Consider the following 18447-nt stretch of genomic DNA (forward strand, 5'->3'; position numbering starts at 1 on the left):
GGAAGATGCTGCCCTGTCAACACGAGTTTGACAACTGCAGAAAACACTTTTCTTGAAAAAATCATATCTTCCAATCTACTTGGTGAAAAATTCTGAAATTTTTATGGAATATTCTTGATTTCTTGAAGTTTATTAAAAAAATCATTTTGCTCATAAAACTGGTCAGATTGCTCCCAAAATTCATTTTAAGTTGTTGTCCAAAATTCTGCAGAATTTCTGCAGCATAGGTACTTAAAGTTTTCAAACTCTAAACTTGTTCTCAACAATAATATACTAAAAATTTGTTCTAAAATCCTAACCATTATACATCATTGATCCTAATTCATTTAGGTCATCTCTTCTTGTTTCATATATATTATAGCCCCAAGAGCCTCAATTCCGTATATACTAAAAATTTACACCATGGGTACCATATCATCACACTTTCACAATATCAAATTCGGCACTATATTCAGCAACAATTACTCAACAAATTCATGATATACTAGCAGAATTTTAGCAAGCTATTACAAAATAAAATTCATGATTCCTCTACAAAATTCTAGTAGCAATTACAACACAATCATACAAAAATATCATCAACAACAAAATCACAATTAACAGCTACACATATATCTAATCTAATCACCTAATCCCTTTATCTCTTGATTGTCTTAGAATATCAAAATTCAGTTTCTGAATTTTTCTAATAGCAAGAGATCCTATCATCACCACGACTCAGATTTTGTCACCAAGCATTGCCACTTGTACGAATGATGATTATAGTCCCAAAAGAAGGATGTTCTTCCTTTCAAGCCTAAATACACGGTTGTTCCTTGAAGGAATCTTAAGCTAGCAGAATTTGAACAGAGTGAGGTTTGGGATGTCAAATTAGAAGGAGAAGGAAAGGAAAGTGAAGACGTTGCTGGTTCTTACCAGACAAGGAAATTTGAAGAACAGGTTGATGAAGATGGTGGAGCTCCCTCCTAGCTTTGGTCAACACCTTCCTTGGTTCTCTGTGGCACTCCCTCTCTCGTTCCTTCCTTCTATTTTTGCGTGTCTCTGATGACCCAGATGAATCAAGCGTTCATAGAAGAAGAAGAAGTGGAGAAGCTCGTTCTTGCTCTCCTTCTCTCAGTCTCGTTTTCGCTCTTTCTCTTTTTCCTGCTTTCTGTTTTCTTTTCTTTGTGAAGTGAAGAGGGTGAGAAGCACTGAAACGCTGAGGTTGATCTCGGGCGAGACCTTCCGGTTTGTTTGAGTTTGTCGTGTCTGACTTGTTGGAGTTTGAAGTGCTGCTGGTCTTCGATCACCGGGAGTGATGATGGTTCCTCTAAAAGACTCCATACTTAAGTCAATACGGATTTTAGATAAATTTTTAGTAGAATTGGATATATCTTATACCTGATCCAGTGTATTTATAGTAGTGCTTAACGACCTTCTTTCAGATAGGATCGTTATCTTATCTTATTTTTTATAGGTGAGATCATATCTTTTGCCAGCCGCTTTTTAGTAGGCGGTGGTTCTTCGTTTTGGGCTTCTTTAGAAGTCTTCCGAGCTCTTTATAAGGAGGTTGGTAGTGGGCCAATTCTGTGAGGTCGGTTCTTTTGTCTTCGGCCCATCCGACCCAGTAGCTCGGAGCAAGGTATGAACAGTGTCCCTGCTTGAGCTTCGTCCTCTTCACGGGATCGTGCTCGTTCTGAGCTTTGATCTCTTTTATGAGGTCATGCTCAAGTATCTTCCTAATGGTATCGTGCCCGAGGTGCTTTTATTCTTCCCGGGTAGACTATACGCTTTTTAATGCTTTCGAAACGCGAAGCATTTTTGTTTTAAATGTTGCGCCATTCTCGAGTGCGTCAGTTTCTTGGGTTCAAGCGAGTTCTTTAAAAGCCTATTAATTGGGCTTTTATTCCTTGTCGTTTCACTTTCCCTCTTTTTATTTTGTTCAAAATCAGAGGGGCCTTAGCTTTCTTTCCTTTTTGCTTCGTTTTGTTTTCTGGAGAAAGTTTCTTTCTTTCATTTTTGTTTCTTTGGTTTTCCCCAAGTTTTTCTCCTCTTCGTAATTTCAAGGCGCTTGTTTGGTGTGGATCGTTTGTGGATTTGCCGCTCGTTCACTGTTGCTTCTGCTTCTTGTTTTTTAGGTTGGTACTTGCTTTACGTATTTCGCATTTTTCATGTTTGATGGCAGTTGTGATCTTTCTTTGTGCTTTTGTGTTTGCTTCTGGTGATGCTGCATGCTTTTGTTTCCTTTAAACTTTTGATCTTTCTTTCTTACTGCCGCTGAAAATCTAGGGCTTGGGGTTTTTGATCTTCTTTGATCCTTTGCGTTTTTCTTCCTGTGCTTGCATTGCCTCCAAAGGGTGTCTCTAGGTTGCGATGATTTATTTTCGTGAGCCTTGGAGTGCCCTTTGTTGTCATGTTGTTGTTTGCTGGTTATCTCTTTGTTTTTGTATTTTATCCGAGTTTTTTGGTAGTGACACCTCTTCATTTTCTTGCTGTAGGTGTAGTTTCTATGTCTCGTAGGAATATTGTTGAAATGCCCACAAAGGTTCCTCCTGATATGGCTGACTGGTTAGATTCTGTAGTATTAGGATGTGTTACTGTAGCAGATTGGGAGTACTATAAAAAGTTTAGGAGATATCATAGGATTTGTGAGAACATAGAGGATGAGAAGGACTATGAGTTGGTGTCACCCGACCTCGAGGAGAGGGTCAGTTTTCTCCTTTAAGTAGGGTAGAGCGTCCGTTCTTTTATGCATACGATTTCTTTTTTACCAAGTTAGGCATTTTCCTTCCTTTTATTGAGTTTGAGACCGACATCTTATGGAACTATAATCTTGCCCCTACTCAGCTTCATCCCAACTCCTGGGCTTTCATGAAAATTTTTCAGTTGATATGTCAGGAGTTGGGTATCCGACCTTTCCTCTGTCTTTTTCTTTACTTGTTTATGCTGACTAAGCCGGGGGCGGCCAAGAAGAAGGCTTCTTGGATATCCTTTCGAGCTACCCAGTGTAAGAAGGTGTTCTCTATTTTTGATGACTCTTTCCACGATTTTAAAAATTTCTACTTTAAGGTTCGGGCTGTGGATGATGTTCTTCCCTTTTTTCTGGATGAGAATAAGGAACCCATTTTTCTTCTTTGGTGGCAAGAGAACCCTGTAGTTCTTAAGTATTCTTTAGAGAGTCTTGATGAGGTAGAGAGGGCCTTTGTGGGTGTTTTGGAGGAGCATTGGGGGGAGCCTCCTCATTTGGATACGATGAAGTTTTTAGGGGATCCTACTCTTCTCCGTTCCGAACTAGGTAGTGCCCGACTTCCTAAATTTTTATTGTCTTTGTTTGTCATCATCCATTATGTAACTGTTTTTGTGATATTCTTTTTCAGAGATGGCTTCAGGCTCTAATTCGATGAAGGTCCTTCCCAAGACCAAGAAGACGGTGGCTGCTCAGAACCTGTAAAGAAAGACATCCTGGGAGGGTTCTTCCCAGGTCCCGCCGAAGAAGCCGGACTCGGGTCCTCAAGGTCCGAGGAAGATTATCCCAACTCTGCAAGTTCGTGTGGCCTCTATTGATTCACCTCTTGTGTCCTCTGGTGCTGTTTCCTCCCCTTCTTCGTCTGGGTCCTCTCTTAAGAGGCAAAGAACTATTGGTGCTTTGACCTTAACGATAAGGATTTTGATGGCGTGGCCTTTGCTGTGGAGCATATCGCTCCGTATGGTTTTGTTCCAACTGACGACGTGTCCATCCTCAAGCACCTTGATTTTATATCCAGCAACATTGTCCGGATAGCCAATCTTAGTGCCACGTTTTTGAGGGAGTTCAAGAAATCCCCTATCAATGCTACCAGCGCCTTCCTAGGGAGTGCTAAAGCTGACTATGAGAGGGTAGAGGGACTGAGGCTTGAGCTGAATGAAAAAAAATGTTGGCCCGGAGCTTTCTTTGGAGAAGGAGAGGGTCCGGGCTACTGTGGCGGAGGCGGCTGCTAACTTGGCGGAGGAGATGGCGAAGAAAGCCAAGGAGAGTTACGCCCGAACATATGGTGAGCTTCTTGAGGTTAAGGAGAAACTCCAATCCTCCTATGATGATTACACCGAGTTGCAGGGCCATATAGTGAATGACATGACCGTCTTTTACCAGAATTTGAAAGCTCATGCCCGGATTCTTGCTCCTGATGCCGATCTCACTTTGTTTATTATGGACAACTTTGTGGAGGATGGTAAGATCGTGCCAGCCCCTGATGATGACGAGACCCCTGCCTCTGATCCTCATGCCAAGGCTACTGTGGCCCCTTCTGTTGAAACATCCCGACCCGAGGCAGACTCCTATGTGGAGATCTTAAATGGCCCAGATGGTGCTATCAGAGTTGTCCCAATTTCGGTCATTCCTCCAGCTCCTCAGGATGCGGCGACGAGAGCGAAGCTGGATCCTCTATGATTTCTTTTTATTTTCTCTTTTGATTATGGTCCACTTTGTAGACCTTTGAACTCTTTATTGTAATATTTTTGGGTTGTTCTTTGACACTTTATGTTTGCTTCCTAGCAATCTTTTAGTCTTTAAAAACATTTCCACTCTTGGGTTGCTATTAGGTAACCTTCGAGTTTTAGTGCTTTAACTTTTTGAAACTTTCTTGTTTGTACCTTTTGGTAGTGTAGTGGTTGTTTCTTGGGTAGCGTTCTTGAGGAATGCTTACCTTTTTGAGCCTTTCTGGCCAATACTCTACCCGAGGGGCTTGAGGTAGTGTTCTATCGTGAGCTACCTTCTGTTTTACTGGCCTTTTGCTTTTTTTTTGTGTTGACAACTTTTGCCGAGTTTCTGCTTTGGCAAATTCATCCTTGCAGTTCTAGCGTCGGCACTTCGAGCCCTTAGTCGGGTTCCAATATGCTTTTGAGGTAGCGTTCTATTCTAAACTTTTACCTTTTAGCTATTTTTTGGATGACTTTTGAGCTTTGTCTGGGCTTGTGATTGCTTTTACTTTTTAAGTAGTGTCCTTTTCGAACTTCTACCTTTTAGCTTAGCAACTTTGACACTAGGTTTTTCAACCTTTTTTGACCTTCGCGCGGTTAGGAAGGCGTTGTTCCCTTTTTACTGATCCTTTGACTGGTCTGACTTCTCTGTCGGGCCTTTTTAAGTTATTTTTTGCAACTTTGTTTTTTATCCGACTTCATCAAGTCACTTTATACGAGTTGCTTTTATAACTTCTCACATTAATTTGGACCTCGCCGCTTCACCTTGCCGACCTTTCCTAGTCGAGCAATGATTTTTTGTTTTTTTCGAGCATAAATTAATGCACCTTGGTAGGAAACTTTTTAGGAAATCTCTGTTTTTATTAGAGTAAAATGCAATGAATCAAAGTAAAAATGTAAATAAGAGTATATACATGTGTGTGGTTACCGTGCAAGTCGGGCCGCCTTCAGGTCTTGGCATGGTGCCTCATTAAAAAACTCTTTAGTGGGAAAAAGAGCACACCTTGGCTCAAGATCTTTCTTTAGCTACAGTACCTTCTTAGGTTATAGGCGTGCCAAAACCTCGGGAGTGCCCGCCCTTCGAGGTCGGCCATCCTATAGTAACCTTTTCCTAGTACTTTCGTGATCCGGTATGGTCCTTTCCAGTTAGCTGCTAGCTTTCCTTCTCCTGACCGGCCTGCTCCGATGTCATTTCGGATTAGAATGAGGTTGTTGGTAGCGAAGCTTCGTTAGATTACCTTTCAGTTGTACCTTGATGCCATTCGACGCTTCATGGCTTCCTCTTTAATCCGAGCTCTTTCTCGGACTTCTGAAAGTAGGTCGAGTTCTTCTTTCTGCTCTTGGAAGTTGCTGTCCTCATTGTAGACGATCACCCTAGGGGATCCTTCATTTACTTCAATGGGGATCATTGCCTCCATTCCATAAGCAAGTCGAAAGGGGGATTCATCCATGGTGGAGTGTGGTGTTATCCAATACGCCCATAGGACTTGGGGGAGCTCTTCAGCCCAGGCTCCTTTTGTGACCTGTAGTTGGTGTTTTAAACCAGCTAATATGACTTTGTTTGTGGCCTCTATGATGATTGGATTTTTGACAGCTTAGAAATTCACTAATGAAATCTCGTTGTAAAGTATAGTTTCTAAACCAAGCAATAATCCTTTCATACAAAAGATTGTTTGTCACAAGTAACAAACCCCTAAATTTATAAACCGAAGTATTGGAACCTCGGGTCGTTCTCCCTAGGAATTGTAATGAAGTGTCTTGTTATTGGTTGTGAGTTATATTTGGGGTTTTTAAGATTTTAGACAAGAAATATAAATGGCAAAGAAAATAAACTAACAACTAACAAAGCTCTTGGCAAGATATGAGAATTAGAAATCCTATCCTAGTTATCCTCCTCAATTATGATAACAAATTGTCCATTACTCACACTTAGTTAACCTCTAACCATGGAGGAAAGTCAAGTGGATGAATCAATTTGATTCCTCAAGACCTAATCAACTCTTAAAGGAAAGACTAGCTTTAGAGGCATTCAAATCAATTAGCAACTTCTAATTATCAATCAACAAAGGAATTAGATAACTCAAGAGTCACTAATTACTCAACCAAGGCCAAGAGGAACAAAACCTACACTAAAATTCAACCAAGCATTTCATCAAACACTTGGAAGGCACAAAAGAAAAGCATAGTAAATTGACAACAAGAATGAAATCTAACAACAATTATTGAAAGAAATTAACAACAACAATTAAAAGAAACACAATTATTATGAATTACCTTGAATAGAATGGAAAGAAGAGAGAAGGAACAAGAGTAGATCTACAACAAAATATAAGAACAACATAAAGGAATTACAACAAAAGAATAGAAGAATAATGATTGCAACAACAAGGAATTGAGAGGAAGTAGAAGAAGACATGAATTAAACCCTAGGTCTAAGAACTAAACCTAATCCTAATCCTAATTCTAGAGAGAAGTGAGAGCTTCTCTCTCTAAAACTACTTCTAACTACTTCTAAACTAAACTAATGGTAATTAACTTCTTCATCCCTCTTCAATCCTTGGCTTAAATAGCATCAGAAATGAGTTGGATTGGGCCCACAAGGCTTTAGAATTCGCTGGCCACGTATTGCTTTAAGTGGATCATATGGCAGCAACAACGCGTGCGCGTACAGTGCGCGTGCGCATCACCATACGTGTAGAAACTATGACAAATCTTATATCATTTCGAAGCCCCGGATGTTAGCTTTCCAACCCAACTAGAACCGCATGATTTGGACCTTTGTAGCTCAAGTTATGCCCTATTAAGTGCGAGGAGGTCGGCTTGACAGCTTTTGCGATTCCTACATTTCTTTATGAGTTCTCCATTTTTACATGCTTTTCCTTCATTCCCTTGATCCAATCTTTGCCTCCTAAATCTGAAATCACTTAACAAACATATCAAGGCATCTAATGGAATCAAGGTGAATTAAATTTAGCTATTTTAAGACCAAAAAAGCATGTTTTCACTCTTAAGCACAATTAAGGGAGAAGTTATAAAACCATGCTATTTCATTGAATAAATGTGGGTAAAAGGTGATAAAATCCCCTAAAATTAATACAAGATAAATCCTACAAATGGGGTTTATCAACCTCCCCTCACTTAAACCAAGCATGTCCTCATGCTTAAACCAAGAATGAAGTAAGGGGCATGGCATTTATTCAATGGAAACGAACTAAATGCAATCTACCTATATGCAACTATCTACATGAATGCAATTGCTTGGTCAAAATAAATCAATCCCCAAGAAGCATATATGCACAAGGGCTAAGGACTAGCAAGTCTAATCCACAATTGAATTGAGTTATTAAATATTTTTACAAACTTGCATGAAAAGTGATGATCGTAGGTGGAAACATGTAATTGAGCATCAAACCCTCACCGGATGTGTTTGCACTTTATTCGCTCAAGTGTTTAGGTTTGATTCACTCAATTCTCTCCTAAACATGCTTTTTAAGATTTGTTTTTCTTCTAACAATCAACAAATATTTCATGCATGCATACATATATCATGAGGTCTTTTCATAGGTTGTAATGGGGCTAGGGTCAAGGTAGGATGCATATTTGGTCAAGTGAGCTTAAAATTTGAATCTTTGATAAGCTTAGACTTCCCACCTAACCTATGACATCCTATACAATTAAGTTCTAACCTAACTACCCATTCTTCTCACTTTTTTCACATACTCATGTATCCCTTTTCATTTCACAACACTTATGCATTGATTTTATTGAGCTACACTTTACTTTGGGGCATTTTGTCCCCTTTTTATTTCTTTCTTTTTATTTCTTTTTCTTTCTTTTCTATATATTTTTTATTTTCCATATTATTTTTCTTTTGTCTTTCTCATTTTTTTTCTTTCTTTCAAATTATATACAAGAACATCAATGCATAAGGTCTATACATTTTATCAATACATGAGCATGTACCCAATTCCCAATAATTTCAATAAAAATACAAAACTACCCTTTTATTCCCCCAATGTCCCAAGATTCCCACACTTGAATGATACTCACACACACTAGCCTAAGCTAATCAAAGATCCAAATTAAGGACTTTTATTGTTTTTTGCTTTAGGGCTTGTAATGTGCTAAAATAAGAACAAGTGGGTTAATCGTAGGCTCAAATTGGCTAACAATGGATGATAAAAGGTAAGGCTTTTTTGGTAAGTAAGCTAAATGAGATGATGGCCTCAATCATATAAATGCATGAATACACAAAATAATGGACATAAAGAATCAAACAAATCAAAGATTACAATCATAGAAAGAGAATAATGCACACAAGAAGGGAAAATAAGTGGTTATAAGATGTAACCACACTATTAGGCTCAAATCTCACAAGCTTGTGTTCTTAGCTAAAAAACATGATCCACAAGATATATATAATTCAAGCAAGCTCTATGAAAAGTTTTCACTCAAATCAATTGGTGCCCTATAGATAGAAATCTTGAAAAATGTTTATTATTTTGACTAAGCTTATTTTGTATATGTATGCAAGAATAGGAAAAATGCAAAATAAAAAAAATCCAAAAAAAACCTAAAATGAAATGCAAAAGTGTTGAGATTAGAAATTTGTCACCCAAAATCGCCAATCGGTCGGACGACCACCTCCCCACACTTAAAAGTTTGCACCGTCCTCGGTGCACTCAAAGATGAGCAAGGGGGTACGGTGAATCTCCAGATTGCTGCGTGTTCGTGGTGCATTGTTCATGAAAAATAAAAATATAACACCATAAGATGAGAAGATATAAAAACAAGGAAGCATACATTGTTGGAATGAGGTACTAATCACTAGAATTGAGTGAGTGAATTAGTGTGACATTAATGACAAATAAGTGTGTGAATTCTAAATTGCGCAGTTTAGAACACACATTAGCATAAAAGGGCGATGTCACAAAAGAAGCATGCACTTCACTTATCCTAGTGTGCTTGAGATGCTTTAAGTAAACTTGTAAGGTAAAACAAGCATTAAAGAAGCATGAAAGCATTCAAGTCAAACACATATGGATGCATATGAACATGAAATACAATGCATTAAGGTAAATGCACAACATCATCCATCAAGAGGTTGCCTAATCACAGAATAGGGCTCAAATCACATGGTGGCCAAATAATGTAATTCAAGAAGAGTCACAAGTTCGAAGGCAATTCTCATCACTTGGCATTCTTAAAAGGTAAGCATGAAGAACTCAAAACCAAGTAGCAAAATATAACCTCAATCATAGAATCCAACAAAGATTATAAACATAATGATGTTAAGATAACATCCCTTTTTAATACTCCGCAACAATTAATGGCAAACAAAAATAACAACCCAACACTTACAATGAAAAAGAGAAAATGAAATGAAAATTAAACTAAAACTAACTAATTAACTAACTAAAATAAATGGTTATCAATGGTGTTTGGAAGTGTTGGATGAGGTATAGAAGAAGGGAAGAAGAAAGGAGAAGGGAAGAAATGGAAGGAGGAGAAGAAAAGAAATGTAGAAAAAGAAGGGAATCCACGCGTACGCGCACATGCCGCGCACGCGCAGATGGTTTATTTCGAGAGTGGCGCGTACGCATCGTGTGCGCTTGCGCGCGAGTTGGGTTGTGCCAAAGGCACAACGTTGGTGCGGCGTAGGCACAACTCTCGGGTCAATGTATGGAAGGTGGAACTTCTCAATCCACGCGTATGCACGCATGGCGCGCTCGCGTGGATGGTCCAAAACGCTTGATGTACGCGTACGCGTGTAATGCGCGTACGTGTGGATGGTTGATGAGCAGATATTTTATACGCTTTTTGGGGGTAATTTCATGTAGATTTTAGCATGTTTTAATTAGTTTTTAGTAGAATATTATTAGTTTTTAGGCAAAAATCATATTTCTGGACTTTACTATGAGTTTGTGTGTTTTTCTATGATTTCAGGTATTTTCTGGCTGAAATTTAGGGAGCTGAGCAAAAATCTGAGTGAGGCTGAAAAAGGACTGATGATACTGTTGGATCCTGACCTCCCTGCACTCGGAATGGATTTTTTGGAGCTACAGAAGTCCAATTGACGCGCTCTCAATTGGGTTGGAAAGTCGACATCCAGGGCTTTCCAGCAATATATAATAGTCCATACTTTGCGCGAAGATAGACAACGTAAACTGGCATTCAACGCCAGTTCCATGTTGCAGTCTGGCGTCCAGCGCCAGAAACAAGTTACAAGTTGGAGTTCAACGCCAGAAACAAGTTACAATCTGCCGTTGAACGCCCAAAACAGCCCAGGCACGTGAGAAGCTTAAGTCTCAGTCCCAGCACACACCAAGTGGGCCCCAGATGTGGATTTCTGCACTATCTATCATAGTTTACTCATTTTCTGTAAACCTAGGTTATTAGTTTACTATTTAAACAACTTTTAGAGACTTATTTTGTATCTCATGACATTTTCAGATCTGAATTTTATATACTTTGACGGCATGAGTCTCTAAACTCCATTGTTGGGGGTGAGGAGCTCTGCAGCGTCTCAATGAATTAATGCAATTGTTTTTATTTCTCCATTCAAACGTGTGTGTGTTCCTATCTAAGATGTTCATTCGCGTTTAATTGTGAAGGAGGTGATGATCCGTGACACTCATCACCTTCCTCAATCCATGAACGTGTGTCTGACAAACACCTCCATTCTACACCAGATTGAATGAGTATCTCTTAGCTTCCTTAATCAGAATCTTCGTGGTATAAGCTAGGACTGATGGCGGCCACTCTTGAGGATTCGGAAAGTCTAAACCTTGTCTGTGGTATTCCGAGTAGGATTCAAGGATTGAATGGCTGTGACGAGCTTCAAACTCGCGATTGCTGGGCGTGATGACAAACGCAAAAGGATCAATGGATCCTATTCCAACATGATCGAGAACCAACAGCTGATTAGCCGTGCTGTGACAGAGCATCTGGACCGTTTTCACTGAGAGGATGGGAAGTAGCCACTGACAATGGTGACACCCTACATACAGCTTGCCATGGATGGAACTTTACAAACAATTGAGTTGAATATTACATTGCAGAAATTCAGAGGACAAAGCATCTCCAAAACTCCAACATATTCTCCATTATTAAAGTAACAATTATTTATTTCATGCTCTTTTATTTTTCTAATAATTCCTACTGATAATTTCAATTGATATCCTGACTAAGAATAATAAAATAAAGGGATAAGTACTTTTTTCGTCCCCAAGGTCTGGGGTCAAAATCAATTTCGTCCCTAAGCTTTTTTTGTTATTAAAATCATCCCGAATCTTTACAAACACATTAAAATCGTCTTTTCCCCAAATTACCAAATTTTTTGGACGCATTTGCCCCTGGGGTTCCATAACGTTTCGTTTATCATTCCCGCGAAACTCAATGAATATCTCATTTGCCAAAATATTACGCACATACAAAGGTGGTGTTTCATGTTGAATGATGCCCTAGCTGTGGTGTGTCATCATTGGAGGAGTACCTGAACTGCAGTAGGAGGTTCGTAGCTACGGTGAGGAAGGAGTGGGTCCGGCATTGTCGTCGACATTGAGGTATGTATGCAGCATTTGTTACGGTTTTGTTTCCAGTTAGAAATGAGCAGCTTCTGTTAGTGTGTTAGTATTGCGAGGGGTTGATTTGGTTTTTCTTCTGTCTTTTAGGAATGGGAAGCTTTACGCTGACTGTGTACCATGTGGGTCGATTTGGTTATGAGGAAGGGACGTTCCGGTATTTAGGGGGAGAGAAGACAGTCATCGAAGATGTTGATAGTGATTGCTGGTCTTTGTTTGAGGCATATGCGGAGCTGAGGCAGTTCGGATACACCAGAGAGGACATTTCAGCTCTGTGGTATAAGGATCCAGGTAGTGAATGGATAGAGAATGCCCTGAAATTATTTGCTACGGATAAAGATGCACTTAAGATGTGCAAAATAGCAAACTTGAGGGGACATGTTGAGGTGTTTGTCATGCATGTGGTTGAGGATGCAGAAGAATTTCCTGAAGCTGGGTTTATTGATGTGGGAGGCCGAACAGAGGAGAATCTGGATAATGAGTTAGTGGTTTATGAGGGTGAAAAAGATGAAGAGATGGAAAATGATGATGTGCAAAAGGGCAGTGAAGGAGATAAGTTAGATACTGATGTGGGAGCTGAAAATGAACTGGCTGAGACAAATAGCGATGATGACAGCGATGATGAGGAGTTTATTCCATCTGATCCTGAGGGTGATAGTGCAGAGGAGGTTCATTTTACAGATAGTGATGAGGAATATGATGATGAGAGTGGGTTTGAGATTGATACAACTGTGAAGGGTAGTAAGAGGGTTGATAAAGATAAAGGCATTATGAATGGCGATTTTAGTGATGACGAAGGCTTTAATAGTGAAGAAGTGGACTTGGAGTATGAGCTTGGTGTTGGTTCAGTTGATGAGGAAGTAGAAGGGGAAGATAAGAATGAGGCAAGGTGTTATCCAATTCATAAGGATTGTAAAGACATGAATAGTTACAAGTGGGAGGTGGGAACAGTTTTTGCTTCAAGAGAGGAATTCAAGGACACTGTGACATCGTATGCAGTACAAACGAGAAGGGGACTTAGGTATGCGAAGCTTGATTTGGTTAGGGTGAGGGCTGTTTGTCAGCCTGGGTGTCCTTTCTGGTTATATGCTGCTAAGATGAAAGAGGAAGAAACTTGGCAGCTTTGGTCCGTGAACCTTAAGCACACTTGTGGCTAGTCTCATAGGGTGGGGATAATGCATACTTCTTGGCTGAGTAGGGCTTTTAAGAAAAAGGTTGAACATAATCCGAGGGTTCAGATCAAGGAATTGGTGAACAAGGCACAAAGGAAATGGAATCTGACAGTTACAACCTCAATGGCAGCTAGGTCAAGGCAAGCGGCGTTGGATGAGATACAAGGCGAGTATAGGAAGCAGTACAACAGGATTGGTGATTACTGCTATGAATTGCTCCGTTCTAATCCAGGATCCTCAGTGACTCTGAAGGTACAGAGGTCCCCTGACTTTGAGCATGAGCAGCAACACTCATCTTTGAACAACTATTGCATATTTCAGAGACTTTATGTATGCCTAGACGCCTGCAAGAAAAGCTTTCTGCAATGTAGAAAGTTTATTGGGTTAGATGGCTGCTTTCTGAAAACACCTCAAGGAGGGCAGCTGTTGACTGCTATAGGATGGGATCCGAATGATCAGATGCTCCCTATAGCCTATGTCGTTGTGGAGTCAGAGACGAAAGATAGCTGGACTTGGTTCCTGAGGCTCTTAATTGATGACTTTGGGTCGGACACAATTGGCAGGGCAACCTTCATGTCTGATCAGCAGAAGGTAAATGATTTTGTGTGAAATTGTTAGACATTCCTCATTTAACATACTTATGCATAGTCAGTAGTATGAGAGTATAACTTAATATTAGCTTCCTCATTTAACTTAATATGAACCTAATATTATGCATAATTACCTGTTTTTGGTAGGGGTTACTGCCAGCTTTTGATGAGGTGATCCCAGGTGTGGATCACAGGTTCTGCGTTCGCCATCTATACAGCAACTTCAGAAAAAAATTCCCTGGACTGCACTTGAAGCAACTGATGTGGAAATGTGCTAAAGCTACACACTGGAAGGACTGGGAGAGAGAAATGGCAGTGGTCCGAGTGGCAAATGTGGAGGCTCACAGGCATCTCAACTCTATTCCTCCTAGATTCTGGAGCAGGTCCAGGTTTACCTTTAACTCCAAATGTGATACCCTTGTAAACAATATGTGTGAAAGCTTTAATGGGGCTATAGTGGATTCTAGGGAGAAGCCCATCATAACTATGCTAGAAGAAATCAGGGTATACCTAATGAGTAGATGGGCTGTTAATAGAGAAAGAATTAAAAAGTTCAATGGAACAATTTTACCTAGAATTAGGAAAAAGATAGAGAGAAGAGGAAGGGCAGCCGGTGAGTGGAGGCCTTACTGGTCTGCTGCACAAACTTATGAGGTTGTCAATGGGTTAAGCAAATATGCTGTTGATTTGTCTCTTCGTGAGTGTTCATGTAGGAAATGGCAGCTAAGTGGAATTCCCTGCACTCATGCCCTCAGCTGTATAAACTTCAAGGGTCTTGACTTGGAAGCGTATGTAGATGACTGCTACAAGAGAGATGCATATGTCAAGTGTTATGAATCCGTCATCAACCCTGTCAATGGCCCAGATCTGTGGCAGCAGACTAATTTCGACGATGTTATGCCACCCCCTTATCGGAAGCCTAGTCACAGACCAGTAAAAAAAAGGAAAAGAGGACCTGAGGAATCAGAGGTAACATGCCAGACACACATGTCTAGGAGGGGGCAGATACAGAGATGTTCAAAGTGTGGTGGAGCAGGTCACAAGAGAGGAAGGTGCAGCAATCCACCCCTCCTTGTAAGTTCAGTTCAATTTATGAATGTTATGGTTTATTGCTATGTTTTCCATATGTATGTTAGGGTTTATCTGTCTCCTTCTTGGTGTATTGCAGGCCCAACCAGCTAAACAAACTGCTGCCAACACTGCTACTAGAGGAAAGAAAAGGTCAATTCCTAAACCTGCTATGCAAGCTGCTACCAGAGGGAGGAAGAGGTCCAAAGCACAAGAAAATTCATCATCACAGCCCCAACCAGCCACCAGCTCAACCCCTATAACCAGGTCCAACTCATCCTATTCCCAGCCCATCACCAAGCCCACAACACCTGCAACTAGGCCCAATTCAAGACCAGCAGCTACTGCCCAACGAAGGCCCAACGTGAAGCCCATGAGAAGCTCAGCCCAACCACCACCATCTGCCAAGGAGAAGGGTGCATCCAGTTCAAGGCAACCTGCTATGAGCAAGGTCTCCTTCACCCACAACATTGCACTACATGTTTCTCCAAGGAAGTTGAGGCTGATGGCAAAACTGCCTCCAAGGGAATGGGGAAAACTTTAACAATGTTTAGTAACTATTTAAGATGTTAGCTGCTTAGTGCAGATCTATTTTGATGATACTGTGTGTTTGTTAGATTTCAGTTAGATGGGAACTTATTACATAGTCTTTATGTCTAAGGTTGTCTAAAAGTGAAGAGAATTACTGCTGTTTTGATATAAGTCCAACTTTCATCTGGTTTAATGTATGCTTTAAGACTATTACCCTTGGGTTGTTAATGAATGATGTCACACAGTTATGTTTTGGTATATCTGTTTCTGCTATGAATCTGATTTTGTGCAATTACTCTATAGTACAAGTTATGCATTACTAAAACAGACACAAAGCAACAATCATATTTCATCTCAACCATTTCCACTTTCATTGCAATATCTTCTGAAATTACAGACACACTCCAACACTTACATAGACATATAATCACCTACAACAACCACTGTCAATACCAAATAAATATCCAGCCACAACAGCACTTTTTTAATTACATAAACTAGACTTCAATGCCTAAGTACAAAGTAAGTAAAATTGCACTATTTTCTAGCCAGCTTTCATCAACCAAGCTTCAGAGGCACCAAACATGGTAAACCCAGGTTCTGGTTCAACAATCCCTGCAGCCAGCAACATAAACAACCAACCCAGCCAACCAAGCATAACATTGCAGCAACCTTCAGCTTCCACTCAGATGCCTTCACGTCTGCCTTGAGGGCTACAACTTTTCTCTTCAACCTTGTAACATGCGGATCTTCGCTTCCAGCTTCTGGGTCTGCCCAGCGAAAAAACTGACATTCTTCATTAACCTACATGAGCCCACCATACTCAGTTTCCAGATACAAAACTTTCGGATAAGCTGAGATCAAAAATTCATTAACTCACCTCATAGTAGACGCAGCCCCAGAAGCGGCGACCTGGGTTTTCTTTGGTTCCCGAGACTCGCAACACTGGTCTCTCTCCATGCCCACAAAGAACCCCCCTCTTCTGCCCAGACCCTCTGCTCCGAGACGACCTAGAGCTCTCCGACGCCATTGTTGGATTCAAGCCCTAACCCTAGCAGAAGCTTCCTGATTCTCGTTTCGGTGAGTGGAGGGGAAGGTTTTTAATTCACAATACTTAATTACATATATCATTATGTACTTCAACTACCAGCAACAACCCCAGGGGCAAATGCGTCCAAAAAATTTGGTAATTTGGGGAAAGGACGATTTTAATGTGTTTGTAAAGATTTGGGATGATTTTAATAACAAAAAAAGCTTAGGGACGAAATTGATTTTGACCCCAGACTTTGGGGACGAAAAAAGTACTTATCCCTAAAATAAACATACCTTGCTTCAAACCAATAATCTCCGTGGGATCGACCCTTACTCACGTAAGGTACTACTTGGACTACCCAGTGCACTTGCTGGTTAGTTGTGCGGATTGCAAAAGTGTGATTGCAATTTCGGGCACCAAGTTTTTGGCGCCGTTGCCGGGGATTATTCGAGTTTGAACAACTAAAGGTTTATTTTGTTGCTTTGATTAGGAATAATTTATTTTTGTTGTTATAGAGTCATTAAATTCTGAGTCCTTTATTCCCTTCTCAAAAACTTTTCAAAAAAATATTATTTGTCTTTATTAATTTCTAATTTTCGTGAGTTTAGTGTCTTGTTCTAAGTTTGGTGTCAATTGCATGTTCTTGTTCTTCCTTGATCTTCAAATTGTTCTTGTCAATTTTCTTGTTTGATCTTTGGTTTGTCTTGTTCTGTGTCTTTTCTTGTTTTTCTTGTGCTTTTTCAAAATATTAGTTTTCAAAAAAATTTATTCTTATCTATAAAAACAATGCATGAAATTTTTAGATCAAAACAATGAATGCATGCAAGAATGCTATGAATGTCAAGATGAACACCAAGAACACTTTGAAGATCATGATGAACATCAAGAACATAATTTTGAAAAATTTTTTGATGCAAAGAAAACATGCAAGACACCAAACCTAGAAATCTTTAATGCTTGGAAAATATGAATGCAAAGATGCACATGAAAAACAAGAAAAGACACAAAACAAGAAAACATCAAGATCAAACAAGAAGACTTACCAAGAACAACTTGAAGATCATGAAGAACACTATGAATGCATGGGATTTTCGAAAAATGCAAGAAAAATTTTTTAAAGCATGCAATTGACACCAAACTTAAAGATTGACTCAAGACTCAAACAAGAACATAAAATATTTTTGATTTTTATGATTTTATGATTTTTTGGATTTTTATTAATTTTTTTTTTCGAAAACAAAGTTAGGAAAAACGAAAAAGAAAAGAAAAATTTTGAAAAAGATTTTTGAAAAGAAAATTACCTAATCTGAGCAACAAGATGAACCGTCAGTTGTCCATACTCGAACAATCCCCGGCAACAGTGCCAAAAACTTGGTGGACGAAATTGTGATTCTTAAAGTTGTACTCCTTGTACTTTTATGGAATTTGAAATTGGCACGTGCGATCACAACTCCGTTCAACTTAACCAGCAAGTGTACTGGGTCATCCAAGTAATACCTTACGTGAGTAAGGGTCGATCCCACAGAGATTGTTGGTATGAAGCAAGCTATGGTCACCTTGTAAATCTCAGTTAGGCAGATTAAAATGGTTTAATGGTTTCGAAAATTAATAATAAAATAGAAAATAAAAAAAGGATAGAAATACTCATATAAATCAAGAGTGGGAGTTTCAGAGAAGTGCATGGAGATGCTGTGCTCCTTTTGAATCTCTACTTTCTCATTGCTTTCATCCAATTCTTCTTACTCCTTTCTATGGCAAGCTGTATGTAGGGCATCACCATCATCAATGGCTACTTTCAATCCTCTCGGGAAAATGGTCCTATGCGCTGTCACTGCACGGCTAATCGTCTGGAGGCAACACCCTTGGTTGATAGCTACATCCCATCCTCTCAGTGAAAATGGTCCAAATGCTCTGTCACAGCACGGCTAATCATCTGTCGGTTCTCAATCAGGTTGGAATAGAATCCATTGATTCTTTTGCGTTTGTCACTAACGCCCAGCCTTCAGGAGTTTGAAGCTCGTCACAGTCATTCAATA

The 18447-nt window shown here is 39.8% G+C and overlaps 2 protein-coding genes across 2 annotated transcripts; one reads left to right on the plus strand and one right to left on the minus strand.

Annotated features, from left to right (window-relative positions):
- The first annotated feature begins 13192 nt into the window (after positions 1-13192).
- Positions 13193-15391, plus strand: LOC130966639 (uncharacterized). The gene is made up of 3 exons (XM_057891457.1): positions 13193-13780; positions 13927-14853; positions 14948-15391. Exons 1-3 carry the CDS (start codon positions 13193-13195, stop codon positions 15389-15391), a joined length of 1959 nt encoding a protein of 652 aa, XP_057747440.1.
- Positions 15392-15936: 545 nt separating this feature from the next.
- On the minus strand, positions 15937-16408 carry LOC130966640 (uncharacterized). The gene is made up of 2 exons (XM_057891458.1): positions 16259-16408; positions 15937-16182 (listed from the first exon to the last, which is right to left on the minus strand). The coding sequence occupies exons 1-2, from the start codon at positions 16406-16408 to the stop codon at positions 15937-15939; spliced, it is 396 nt and encodes a 131-aa protein (XP_057747441.1).
- Positions 16409-18447: the final 2039 nt, after the last annotated feature.

Source organism: Arachis stenosperma, chromosome 3 (assembly GCF_014773155.1).
Source record: "Arachis stenosperma cultivar V10309 chromosome 3, arast.V10309.gnm1.PFL2, whole genome shotgun sequence".
NCBI classification, from domain to species: Eukaryota; Viridiplantae; Streptophyta; class Magnoliopsida; order Fabales; family Fabaceae; genus Arachis; species Arachis stenosperma.

Bases quoted from the DNA above. Each gene is read 5' to 3' on its own strand.
- LOC130966639 (XM_057891457.1), top strand. From the start codon at position 13,193: ATGCATACTTCTTGGCTGAGTAGGGCTTTTAAGAAAAAGGTTGAACAT. The intron at 13,781-13,926 runs GTAAATGATTTT...TGTTTTTGGTAG, and splicing joins TCATGTCTGATCAGCAGAAG to GGGTTACTGCCAGCTTTTGA. The intron at 14,854-14,947 runs GTAAGTTCAGTT...GGTGTATTGCAG, and splicing joins GCAGCAATCCACCCCTCCTT to GCCCAACCAGCTAAACAAAC.
- LOC130966640 (XM_057891458.1), bottom strand. From the start codon at position 16,408: ATGGCGTCGGAGAGCTCTAGGTCGTCTCGGAGCAGAGGGTCTGGGCAG. The intron at 16,183-16,258 runs GTGAGTTAATGA...GGGCTCATGTAG, and splicing joins GGGGCTGCGTCTACTATGAG to GTTAATGAAGAATGTCAGTT.